Genomic DNA, 13,122 nt, shown 5'->3' with positions numbered 1-13,122 from the left:
CTGGAAAGTGAACGTGGAAAAGAGTTCTCTATCCCCGTCAACAAGGGTTCCCTTCTTGGGAACAATTATAGACTCCTCAGAAATGAGGATTTTTCTAACAGAGGCCAGAAAGACAAAGCTTCTGGACTCTTGTCGAATACTTCATTCCGTTCCTCTTCCTTCCGTAGCTCAGTGCATGGAAGTGATCGGGTTGATGGTAGCGACAATGGACATAGTTCCTTTTGCGCGCATTCATCTAAGACCATTACAACTGTGCATGCTCAGTCAGTGGAATGGGGACTATACAGACTTGTCTCCAAAGATACAAGTAAATCAGAGGACCAGGGACTCACTCCGTTGGTGGCTGTCCCTGGACAACCTGTCACGAGGGATGACATTCCACAGACCAGAGTGGGTCATTGTCACGACCGACGCCAGTCTGATGGGCTGGGGCGCGGTCTGGGGATCCCTGAAAGCTCAGGGTCTTTGGTCTCGGGAAGAATCTCTTCTACCGATAAATATTCTGGAACTGAGAGCGATATTCAATGCTCTCAAGGCTTGGCCTCAGCTAGCGAGGACCAAGTTCATACGGTTTCAATCAGACAACATGACGACTGTTGCGTACATCAACCATCAGGGGGGAACAAGGAGTTCCCTAGCGATGGAAGAAGTGACCAAGATTATTCTATGGGCGGAGTCTCACTCCTGCCACCTGTCTGCTATCCACATCCCGGGAGTGGAAAATTGGGAAGCGGATTTTCTGAGTCGTCAGACATTGCATCCGGGGGAGTGGGAACTCCATCCGGAAATCTTTGCCCAAGTCACTCAACTTTGGGGCATTCCAGACATGGATCTGATGGCCTCTCGTCAGAACTTCAAAGTTCCTTGCTACGGGTCCAGATCCAGGGATCCCAAGGCGGCTCTAGTGGATGCACTAGTAGCACCTTGGACCTTCAAACTAGCTTATGTGTTCCCGCCGTTTCCTCTCATCCCCAGGCTGGTAGCCAGGATCAATCAGGAGAGGGCGTCGGTGATCTTGATAGCTCCTGCGTGGCCACGCAGGACTTGGTATGCAGATCTGGTGAATATGTCATCGGCTCCACCTTGGAAGCTACCTTTGAGACGAGACCTTCTTGTTCAGGGTCCGTTCGAACATCCGAATCTGGTTTCACTCCAGCTGACTGCTTGGAGATTGAACGCTTGATTTTATCGAAGCGAGGTTTCTCAGATTCTGTTATCGATACTCTTGTTCAGGCCAGAAAGCCTGTAACTAGAAAGATTTACCACAAAATTTGGAAAAAATATATCTGTTGGTGTGAATCTAAAGGATTCCCTTGGGACAAGGTTAAGATTCCTAGGATTCTATCCTTCCTTCAAGAAGGATTGGAAAAAGGATTATCGGCAAGTTCCCTGAAGGGACAGATTTCTGCCTTGTCGGTGTTACTTCACAAAAAACTGGCAGCTGTGCCAGATGTTCAAGCCTTTGTTCAGGCTCTGGTTAGAATCAAGCCTGTTTACAAACCTTTGACTCCTCCTTGGAGTCTCAATCTAGTTCTTTCAGTTCTTCAGGGGGTTCCGTTTGAACCCTTACATTCCGTTGATATTAAGTTATTATCTTGGAAAGTTTTGTTTTTAGTTGCAATTTCTTCTGCTAGAAGAGTTTCAGAATTATCTGCTCTGCAGTGTTCTCCTCCTTATCTAGTGTTCCATGCAGATAAGGTGGTTTTACGTACTAAACCTGGTTTTCTTCCAAAAGTTGTTTCTAACAAAAACATTAACCAGGAGATTATCGTACCTTCTCTGTGTCCGAAACCAGTTTCAAAGAAGGAACGCTTGTTGCACAATTTGGATGTTGTTCGCGCTCTAAAATTCTATTTAGATGCTACAAAGGATTTTAGACAAACATCTTCCCTGTTTGTTGTTTATTCAGGTAAAAGGAGAGGTCAAAAAGCAACTTCTACCTCTCTCTCTTTTTGGATTAAAAGCATCATCAGATTGGCTTACGAGACTGCCGGACGGCAGCCTCCCGAAAGAATCACGGCTCATTCCACTAGGGCTGTGGCTTCCACATGGGCCTTCAAGAACGAGGCTTCTGTTGATCAGATATGTAGGGCAGCGACTTGGTCTTCACTGCACACTTTTACCAAATTTTACAAGTTTGATACTTTTGCTTCTTCTGAGGCTATTTTTGGGAGAAAGGTTTTGCAAGCCGTGGTGCCTTCCATTTAGGTGACCTGATTTGCTCCCTCCCTTCATCCGTGTCCTAAAGCTTTGGTATTGGTTCCCACAAGTAAGGATGACGCCGTGGACCGGACACACCTATGTTGGAGAAAACAGAATTTATGTTTACCTGATAAATTTCTTTCTCCAACGGTGTGTCCGGTCCACGGCCCGCCCTGGTTTTTTAATCAGGTCTGATAATTTATTTTCTTTAACTACAGTCACCACGGTACCATATGGTTTCTCCTATGCTATTATTCCTCCTTAACGTCGGTCGAATGACTGGGGTAGGCGGAGCCTAGGAGGGATCATGTGACCAGCTTTGCTGGGCTCTTTGCCATTTCCTGTTGGGGAAGAGAATATCCCACAAGTAAGGATGACGCCGTGGACCGGACACACCGTTGGAGAAAGAAATTTATCAGGTAAACATAAATTCTGTTTTTCGTTCCTTTCACAACTTCAAAGGACAAAAGCCCTCCTCCACTTCTTCCAAGCCGGAGCAATCTAGGACTTCATGGAGGTCCAGTCAACCTTGGAATAAGGGGAAACAATCTAAGAAACCTTCCTCTGACTCTAAGTCAGCATTAAAGGACCGCCTCCCAACTAGTCTTGGATCAAGTAGGGGGCAGGCTTTCCTTTCGACTGTGGAAGTAGTATCCCAGGGATACAGGATTTTGTTAAAGTCCTTTACCCCCAGGGGCAGATTTATCTTGTCAAGGTTATCTGCAAACCAGGTGAAGGGAGAGGCCTTCTTTAACTGGGTAAAGGACCTATCTTCTCTGTGAGTAATTGTCCCAGTTCCTGTAGCGGAGCAGGGTCAAAGATTCTATTGAAGCCTATTTGTGGTTCCAAAAAAGGAGGGAACTTTCCGACCTATAATGGACCTCAAGTGTCTCAACTAATTTCTCAAGGTTTCGTCCTTCAAAATGGAGACTATACGTTCCATTCTACCCTTGATTCAGGAGGGTCAATTTATGACTACCATAGACCTGAAGGACGCATATCTTCATGTTTCTATTCACAGGGAACATCACCAATTCCTAAGGTTTGCCTTTCTAGACAAACATTTCCAATTTGTTCCCCTTCCTTTCGACCTTGCCACAGCGCCTCAGATCTTTACAAAGATTCTAGGGGCCCTTTTGGCGGTAGTCAGAACTCAGGGGATAGCGGTGGCGCCATACCAGGACAACATCTTGGTTCAGGCGCCATCTTTTCATTTATCAAAATACCATACAGACTCTCTGTTGTCTTTTCTTCATTTCCACGGGTGGAAGGTAAATCTAGAAAAGAGTTCCCTGGTGCCAGACACCAGGGTATGCTTTTTGAGAACTATTATAGACTCTCTGTCCATAAAGGTTTTACTGACAGATGTCAGAAAATCTAAACTTCTCGCTTCTTTTCTTTCTCTTCAGTCCTCTATCTGTCCATCTGTGGCTCAGTGTATGGAAGTAATTGGTCTAATGGTTGCTTCAATGGACATTATTCATTTTGCTCGTTTCCAGCTGAAACCTCTACAGTTATGCATGCTCAGGCTATGGAACAGAGGCCACTCGGATGTCTCTCAGAGAATAGTTCTAGACTCCCTTATGAGAGACTCTCTATCTTGGTGGATTTCTCAGGACCATCTGTCTCAGGGAACATGCTTCCTGAGACCATCCTGGGTGATTGTGTCCACAGATGCCAGTCTGTCAGGCTGGGGAGCAGTTTGGGGTTCTTTAAAGGCTCAGGATCTTTGGACTCGAGAGGAGTCTTCTCTCCCAATAAACGTCCTAGAGTTGAGAGCAATCTCCAATGCTCTAACAGCCTGCTCTCAACTAAGTTTGGTCCGGTTTATCAGATTCCAATCGGACAACATCACCTCGGTGGCGTATATCAATTAACTTGAAGGAACTCGGAGTTCCTTAGCTATGAAGTAGGTGACTTCCATTCTCCAGTGGACAGAGTCTCACGATTGTCTCCTCTCTGCTATCCACATCCCAGGGGTGGACAACTGGGAAGCGTATTTTCTGAGCAGGTAGACTTTTCATCCTGGGGAGTGGGCTCTCTATCCAGAAGTTTTCACTATGATAACCCTCAGGTGGGGGGTTCCGGAGTTGGATCTGATGTCGTCTCGTCTAAACGCCAAGCTCCCAAGGTACGGATCAAGAGATCCACAAGCAGCTCTGATCGACGCTCTGGCAGTTCCCTGGGACTTCGATCTGGCGTACCTGTTTTCTCTGTTTGCTCTCCTTCTTCGGATAATTGCTTGTTTCAAGCAGGAGAGGGTGTCAGTGATTCTAATAGCTCCTGCCTGGCCTCGCAGGATCTGGTTAGTGGATCTGGTGAAGATGTCATCTCTTCCCCCTTGGAGGTTACCTTTGAGGAAGGACCTTCTACTTCAGGGTCCCTTCCTCCACTGAAATCTAAATTCTCTGAAGCTGACTGCTTGGGGATTGAACGCCTGTTCTTGGCTAGGCGTGGTTATTCTGAGAAGGTTATTGATATTATGCTTTGGGACTCGTAAACCTGTTACTCACAAAATTTACCATAAGGTATGGCGTAAATACCTTTTTATTGGTGCAAATCAAAGGGTTTCTCTTGGAGTTGGGGGAGGATCCCACCCGCATTTTGTCTTTTCTTTAGGATGGCCTGAAGAAAGATTTGTCAGTTAGTACTCTGAAGTGTCAGATTTCTGCACTGTCTATTCTTTTACTTAAATGTCTGGCAGATCTGCCAGATGTTCAATCTTTTGTTCAGGCCTTGGTCAGAATCAGTCCTGTGTTTAAATCTGTTGCTCCTCCATGGAGTCTTAATCTTGTTCTTAGAGTTTTGCAGCAGGCTCCGTTTGAGCCTATGCATTCGGTTGATATTAAAGGGACAGTAAACCTTATCGCTGTTTTACAGACCCGCTCTCTGTACTCTGCTGAGCGGGTCTGTTGTTTTTACTATGTGCAGAATTATATAACATTTTTTTTAAGGTTTACTGTCCCTTTAAGTTGTTATCTTGGAAAGTTTTATTTCTCCTCGCTATTTCTTCTGCTCACAGAGTTTCTGAGCTTTCGGCTCTGCAGTGTGATTCCCCTTACCTTTTTTTTTCATGCGGATAAGGCGGTCCTTCGCACTAAGTTGGGATTTCTTCCCAAGGTAGTGTTGGATCGCAACATCAATCAGGAAATTGTTGTTCCTTCCTTTTGTCCTAATCCTCCTCAGAAGGAACGCCTGTTGCATAACCTGGATGTTTTGCGTGCTCTAGCATTTTATCTTCAAGCAACTAAAGATTTTCAGCAATCTACTGCCTTGTTCGTTGTTTTCTCTGGTAAGCGTAAGGGTCAGAAGGCCACTTCTATTCTTTCTCTCTGGTTGAGAAGTGTTATCCGGTTGACTTATGAGACATCTGGACTGCAGCCTCCTGAGAGAATTATGGCTCATTCCACTAGGGTTGTCTCTTCTTCCTCGGCCTTAAAAAATGAAGCTTCTGTGGAACAAATCTGCAAGGCGGCCACTTAGTCCTCATAGTATACCGTTTACAAATTCTATAAATTTGATAATTTTGCCTCGGCTGAGACTTCCTTTGGGAGGAAAGTTCTTCAAGCGGTGGTGCCTTCGTTTTAAGTCCGCCTGTCTTGTTCTCCCGCCCTTCCATTCTGTGTCCTCTAGCTTGGGTATTGGTTCCCAACTTCCCACTAGTAATTGGAATGGATTTGTGGACTCTCCTTGCCATTGGAAAGAAAACTAAATTTATGCTTGATAAATTTCTTTCCTGGACCAACCATGACCTGCCCTTATTTTGAGTTAAGACGACTCTATACCTGTGTCATCTTCTCTTTTCATATTCCTTCAGCTGAATGGCTGGGGGCTTATGGGAAGTAGAAGTGATACTTAACGTCTCTGCTGTGGTGTTCTTTTTCTGCCTCCTGGTGGCCAGGAGTTGAATTCCCACTAGTAATTGGAATGGATTCGTCAAACTCTCCATGCCAGGAAAGAAAGAAATTTATCAGGTAAGCATAAATTTTGTTTTTACTGCCATTGTTTTTCAGTAGTCAAACCCCACTTTATTTGGAGGAGCCCATCTGGGCTTGAGTGTGCAAACAACAAGGCTACTCATTAAGTTATAATGTTAAGTGTTTTGCAGTTGTTATTAGCTAAAGCCAGTTAGGGAAATACTAGTCCTAAAGCCCGTTCACACGGGCCATTTTTTGCAGTACAGCGGTCCCACCCCTTGCTCTCTCTCTACCTCGCACTCTCTTTTGCTCTCTACCTCGCACTCTCTTTTGCTCTCTCCCTCCCTCTCTTTTGCTCTCTCCCTCCCTCCCTCTCTTTTGCTCTCTCCCTCCCTCTCTTTTGCTCTCTCCCTCCCTCTCTTTTGCTCTCTCCCCCCCTCTCTTTTGCTCTCTCCCTCCCCTCTCTTTTGCTCTCTCCCTCCCTTCTTTTGCTCTCTCCCCCCCCTCTCTTTTGCTCTCTCCCCCCCCCTCTCTTTTGCTCTCTCCCCCCCTCTCTTTTGCTCTCTCCCCCCCTCTCTTTTGCTCTCCTCCCCCCCTCTTTTTGCTCTCTCCCCCCCTCCTCTTTTGCTCTCTCCCCCCCTCTCTTTTGCTCTCTCCCCCCCTCTTTTTTGCTCTCTCCCCCCCTCTCTTTTGCTCTCCCCCCCTCTCTTTTGCTCTCCCCCCCCCCCCTCTTTTGCTCACTCCCCCCTCTCTTTTTGCTCTCTCCCCCCCTCTCTTTTGCTCTCTCCCCCCCCTCATCTTTCTGCTCTCTCCCCCCCTCTCTTTTGCTCCCTCCCCCCTCTCTTATTTGCACTCTCTCGCTCCCCCTCTCTTTTTTGCGCTCTCTCGCTCCCCCTCTCTTTTTTGCGCTCTCTCTACCCCCTCTCTTTTTTGCGCTCTCTCTACCCCCTCTCTTTTGCTCTCTCTACCTCCTCACTTTTGCTCTCTCCCCCCTCTCTTTTGCTCTCTCCCCCCTCTCTTTTGCTCTCTCTCTCCCCCTCTCTTTTGCTCTCTCTCAACTCTTTTGCTGTCTCTCCCTCTCTTTTGCTCTAAGTTTCCCCCTCTCTTTTGCTCTCTCTACCCCCTCTCTTTTGCTCTCTCTACCCCCTCTTTTGCTCTCTCTACCCCCTCTCTTTTGCTCTCTCTACCCCCTCTCTTTTGCTCTCTCTACCTCCTCACTTTTGCTCTCTCCCCCCTCTCTTTTGCTCTCTCCCCCCTCTCTTTTGCTCTCTCCCCCCTCTCTTTTGCTCTCTCTCTCCCCCTCTCTTTTGCTCTCTCTCTCCCCCTCTCTTTTGCTCTCTCTCAACTCTTTTGCTGTCTCTCCCTCTCTTTTGCTCTAAGTTTCCCCCTCTCTTTTGCTCTAAGTTTCCCCCTCTCTTTTGCTCTCTCTACCCCCTCTCTTTTGCTCTCTCTACCCCCTCTTTTGCTCTCTCTACCCCCTCTCTTTTGCTCTCTCTACCCCCTCTCTTTTGCTCTCTCTACCCCCTCTCTTTTGCTCTCTCTACCCCCTCTCTTTTGCTCTCTCTACCCCCTCTCTTTTGCTCTCTCTACCCCCTCTCTTTTGCTCTCTCTACCCCCTCTCTTTTGCTCTGTCTACCCCCTCTCTTTTGCTCTCTCTACCCCCTCTCTTTTGCTCTCTCTACCCCCTCTCTTTTGCTCTCTCTACCCCCTCTCTTTTGCTCTCTCTACCCCCTCTCTTTTGCTCTCTCTACCCCCTCTCTTTTGCTCTCCCTACCCCCTCTCTTTTGCTTTCTCTACCCCCTCTCTTTTGCTTTCTCTACCCCCTCTCTTTTGCTTTCTCTACCCCCTCTCTTTTGCTTTCTCTACCCCCTCTCTTTTGCTTTCTCTACCCCCTCTCTTTTGCTCTCTCTACCCCCTCTCTTTTGCTCTCTCTACCCCCTCTCTTTTGCTCTCTCTACCCCCTCTCTTTTGCTCTCTCTACCCCCTCTCTTTTGCTCTCTCTACCCCCTCTCTTTTGCTCTCTCTACCCCCTCTCTTTTGCTCTCTCTCTTTCCCCCTCTCTTTTGCTCTCTCTCTTTCCCCCTCTCTTTTGCTCTCTCCCCCCATTCTTAAGCTCTCTCTCCCCTCTTTTGCTGTCTCTCTCCCTCTCTTTTGCTCTAACTTTCCCCCCCCCTCTTTTGCTCTCTCTCTCTCCCCCTTTCTTTTGCTCTCTCTCTCTCCCCCTTTTGCTCTCTCTCTCTCTCCCCCTTTCTTTTGCTCTCTCTCTCCCTCTTTTTTGACCTCTCTTTTGTGCTCTCTCTCTCCCCCTTTCTTTTGTGCTCTCTCTCTCCCCCTCTCTTTTGCGCTCTCTCTCTCCCCCTCTCTTTTGCGCTCTCTCTTCCCCCTCTGTTTTGCTCTCTCCCCCCTATCTTAAGCTCTCTCTCCCCCCTCTTTTGCTCTCTCTCTCCCCCTTTCTTTTGCTCTCTCCCCCCTCTCTTTTGCTGTCTCTCCCTCTTTTTTGACCTCTCTTTTGCGCTCTCTCTCTCCCCCTCTCTTTTGCGCTCTCTCTCTCCCCCTCTCTTTTGCGCTCTCTCTCCCCCCTCTCTTTTGCTCTCTCTCTCCCCCCTCTCTTTTGCTCTCTCCCCTCTCTTTTGCTCTCTCCCCTCTCTTTTGCTCTCTCCCCCCTATCTTAAGCTCTCTCTCCCCCCTCTTTTGCTCTCTCTCTCCCCCTTTCTTTTGCTCTCTCCCCCCTCTCTTTTGCTGTCTCTCCCTCTTTTTTGACCTCTCTTTTGTGCTCTCTCTCCCCCTCTCTTTTGCGCTCTCTCTCTCCCCCTCTCTTTTGCGCTCTCTCTCCCCCCTCTCTTTTGCTCTCTCTCTCCCCCCTCTCTTTTGCTCTCTCCCCTCTCTTTTGCTCTCTCCCCTCTCTTTTGCTCTCTCCCCCCTCTTTTGCTCTCTCTCTCCCCCCCCTCTTTTGCTCTCTCTCTCCCCCCTCTCTTTTGCTCTCTCTCTCCCCCCTCTCTTTTGCGCTCTCTCTACCCCTCTCTCTTTTGCGCTCTCTCTACCCCTCTCTCTTTTGCGCTCTCTCTCCCCCCCTCTCTTTTGCGCTCTCTCTCCCCCCTCTCTTTTGCGCTCTCTCTCCCCCTCTCTTTTGCGCTCTCTCTCCCCCCTCTCTTTTGTGCTCTCTCTCTCTCCCCCCCCCTCTCTTTTTCTCTCTCTTCTCTCTATTTTGCTCTTTCCCCACTCTTTTGCTCTCTCCCATCTCTTCAGCTCTCTTCCCCTCTTTTTCTATCTCTCCCCCCCTCCTCTCTCTCTCTCTCGCGCCCGGCCCGCTCGCGCCCGGCCACGTCCACTTTCGCTGCACCGTGCCGCAAACAGCAGATCAAGTAGACTAAGGCCAGGTGTGTTTGTCCTCGTGCTGTCTCTACTGCGCATGACAGCTTCGGACAAACACACTTGGCCTTTTATATTATAGGATATGCAACAGGATTAGCCTTGAGAAGTCAGCAGGATGTGTTTCCAGCGCTGAGTATTAGGAAATCTACAATTACATGAAAAGTGGCCAAATGAATGTGTTTTTGTTTCATTATGTATAACTAAACATTTTATATTACAATCTCAAGGTATTTACTGTCCCTTTAAGACCAGCGTGTTAGCTCCATGCTGGGCTGCACTGAAGTCACAGCCTATAGCATGTTACTGAGTCGGTTGCTTTACAATATACATATTAAATAGAAATCCCTGCAAGTATCCTTAGTGACATTGATTGTGATGGGCAGTGAATGGCTGTGTATAGATAGTATGTGCATCCGTATCGTTCATGGTGATCTGGATTTGCACAGATCTGAATATGTTGCACTTTCACAAGAATAAACCCGGCTACGAAAAGAGCCAAATGCCGAAAGCAGCCGCCGCCTTCTGAATGAATGATACGGATGCACACACCTAATGCACAGTAAATGGGTGAACTTAGATGGTAGTCGATAGAACAGACTTGCTAGTTATCCTGGCCACCAGGAGGAGGGAAAGACACCCCAAACAAAAAACATTGAAATATCCCTCCTACTTCCCAGTTATCCTTTGCCGCCGTCTTCAGGAGGTAGGCCGAGAGATGTGCTCTGCTGAATTCTGCATTTATAGCTCTAAATGGGTAGTTTCCCTTCGAGAAAGAGCAAGGGAGTTAGTAGCCATGTAATCCTCTTAAGTAAGAGTTTTAATTAATGTTAGCTGCTGTTGTTGGGCCACAACAACCTTTTTTATTTATTTTTTAAAAAGATAAAGCCAACTTGTGGCTCTTAAAGGGACATTAAACCCAAATGTTTTCTTTCAAGATTCATATAGAACATACAATTTTAAACAACTTTTTTGAAGGAGCAGCAATGCACTACTGGGAGCTAGCTGAGCACAACACACCAATCAGCAGCTAGCTCCCAGCAGTGCATTGTGGCTCCTGAGCCTACCTAGGTATGATTTTCAGCAAAGGATGCCAAGAGAACAAAGCTAATTAGATAATAAAAGTCTAGAAGCCTAGATTACATGCATGGTTGGTGGGGGTTGGAGGGTGTCCGAGGGCTGTTGGCCACCAGGAGTTATCCCAGGCGGATGTAGTGGGTCCGAGGAGGAGGACTTCGGTTTTGTCTGCGTTCAGTTTGAGGCAGTTGTCACTCATCCAGGCAGCTATATCTATTGTTGCTTTGGTAGAATGCAAAAGTGCATCGGGATTATATGCTGGGGCATGCATAGAAGCTGTGAACTCAGTTGAAATATAATGCCTGTGTCTAAACACTGATAAGAGGGGGTGAAGCAGACTGCTCCAGAGAACATGTCTATTTAAGTATTTTTGCTTATTTTTGAAAAGTATTTTAAAATGCTTGCCAGCAATTTTTAAACAATTTATTTAAGATAACTATTTTTACTTAATTGACCCTTTTAGGATATGCACAGATCTCAACATGTTTTATGGCACTTTTAAGATTTGTTTTGTTCGCTGTCAAAACATAAGAGGGTTAACCAATTAAAAAAACAAAAAATGAAATACAATTAAAAAAAAATATAAATCCGTTTTGGATCTGTAGTTTATAAAAAATGTGTAACTATTGTTATACTCTTTCAATTAACTAACACTTTTGACATCTATATAAGGAATATAATTTAGTATTTAGCTATTAGAGACGAGGTGTGCATGTTGTTATACGCACTAATATAACTTTCTCTGTTAATGCAGTGACGGTCAGAAGATGAGCAAAAGTAAGAAGAATTACCCAGACCCGGTGCATGTGATCAATAGTTATGGATCGGATGCGCTCAGGTATAACGGTCTCTTATACTGGGTCACTGCCAGTGAAATATGTTGGTTTTTAGGCTAAAATTCAGTGTTAAACAATTTTTTTGAATTCATTTCTTTCTGTTGACCATCCTTTTCTATTCCTAAATCAGAATAAACTAGCAGCTTGCAGTAATTAACTACAACTGTGTAATTTTCCATAAAAATAACAAACAAATTGTTTAAGTGATACCTTTTATTGACTAACGAACAAGGAATTTATTTTGCAAGGTTTGCACTATGGCTCCTTTATCAGACATGTTTTCCATAAAAATTAAACCACTGGGGCTTGGTGCAACTATAACTTTGACTACTGTATAAATGAAAGTCTGGGTAATGTGGCAATAAACGTTTCATCACATTTTAATCTGTTTAGGATGACTTAGTGATGGTAAATCCAAGCGTTTAACTAACACTAGGATTTACCATCACTAAACATCAAGTGGAGGTTTAGTGATCAGTTATGTAAGAAAGGGTGCTATACTCGCCCTTTCTCTGCCGTTGCACAGTGCTAAACTAAACGGCTCCGGCCGCCCATGGCACATCGATCTTCTATCAATCAGGTGCCGCTTGCACCTCTGAACCAATAGCCATGCGTGCAAATTAGAACACTGTCAGTTGGCGCGCACGGCTATTGGTTCAGAGGTGCAAACGTCGCCTCAATAAAATGTGATTTCTGCTGGCTGACGTAGCATTCCTGACCGAAAAATACTTATATGTAAGTTTTGCGCTATATTTCCAGTTTTCTTGTCAAAATGCAATCAAACATTTTCCCTTTGCATAGACAAAGCTGATGCATAGACTCAGATTAAAAATGTATGTAACTTGCTCAGCAGTTACTGAGAATGCAAATTCTTTTTTTGTAATAACAGCCAGCAAAACCCACACTGACGTTATTTTCAGAGGCTTCTATATATCATTTACCAGTTTCCATTTGGTATTTTTAAGTTTTCATTTTAAATCTGGTTGTCACGGAACCCTAAAAACTAGGTTCACAACATTTTTTTTCCCTCATGTTTAGGATCACAACACCGGCAGAGGCTATAGTTACTATCACTATAGCTAGATTCAGAAAGAACATCTAACAGCTCCTCACACAAAGCCTTTAATTTTAATCTAGTTCTGGGCATGTCGTGTGTTGGAGTAATCTAGTCTGCAGTGAGTTACCTTACTTGCCCTCCGCAGGCGTCCAGGATGCTGATCTATATAGTTTGTCTTATTTTTGCGGGGTAGGGTGTGCGTTCTGTCAAAGCTCCTAATTCAGCCCCCACTTTGTCTTTCAGACCGTGCCAAGACCACTCTCCTTAACCTTGTACAGTCAAAAGCTGTTTATACAGCACGAATGGCAATGTATATTAAGTAGACAAAGCAGCAGGGTTTTCCTCGCCATTAAAGGGAAGGCTGTGCACTGCATGATATTGGATTTGGCACACGAGGGCAGGGAAAACCCAGAGCAAGCTGATGTCATGTAAAGAACTCCGGAACAGCCTTCAACCAGTCTTTTTTGTTTTACAGATGGGTCTATCCCGGGCTTGTAATAAAGAGATTATTCAGGAACTGCTGCCAACTGGAATTATCTGTTTATAATATTATGACTTTTACCAAACAAAGAATGATGCTTTTGAAAGACTTATGTTTTAGTTTCACATATCACTGTTAACCCTTTTGTTGTCATTAATTTGCCAACGTTTGACATGTTTTGTA

At 45.6% G+C, this 13,122-nt stretch overlaps 1 protein-coding gene across 1 annotated transcript in view; it reads left to right on the top strand.

Moving 5' to 3' along the window:
• IARS1 (isoleucyl-tRNA synthetase 1) overlaps window positions 1–13,122 on the top strand; it is a 299,311-nt gene that overhangs the window by 206,282 nt on the left and 79,907 nt on the right. Inside the window, exon 18 of the mRNA XM_053721177.1 lies at window positions 11,320–11,403. Within this exon, the coding sequence (XP_053577152.1) occupies window positions 11,320–11,403 (84 nt within the window). The remainder of the gene's footprint in view (window positions 1–11,319; window positions 11,404–13,122) is intronic.

Source organism: Bombina bombina, chromosome 7, assembly GCF_027579735.1.
Source record: "Bombina bombina isolate aBomBom1 chromosome 7, aBomBom1.pri, whole genome shotgun sequence".
NCBI classification, from domain to species: Eukaryota; Metazoa; Chordata; class Amphibia; order Anura; family Bombinatoridae; genus Bombina; species Bombina bombina.
This window is presented reverse-complemented; position numbering and strand designations above follow the sequence as displayed.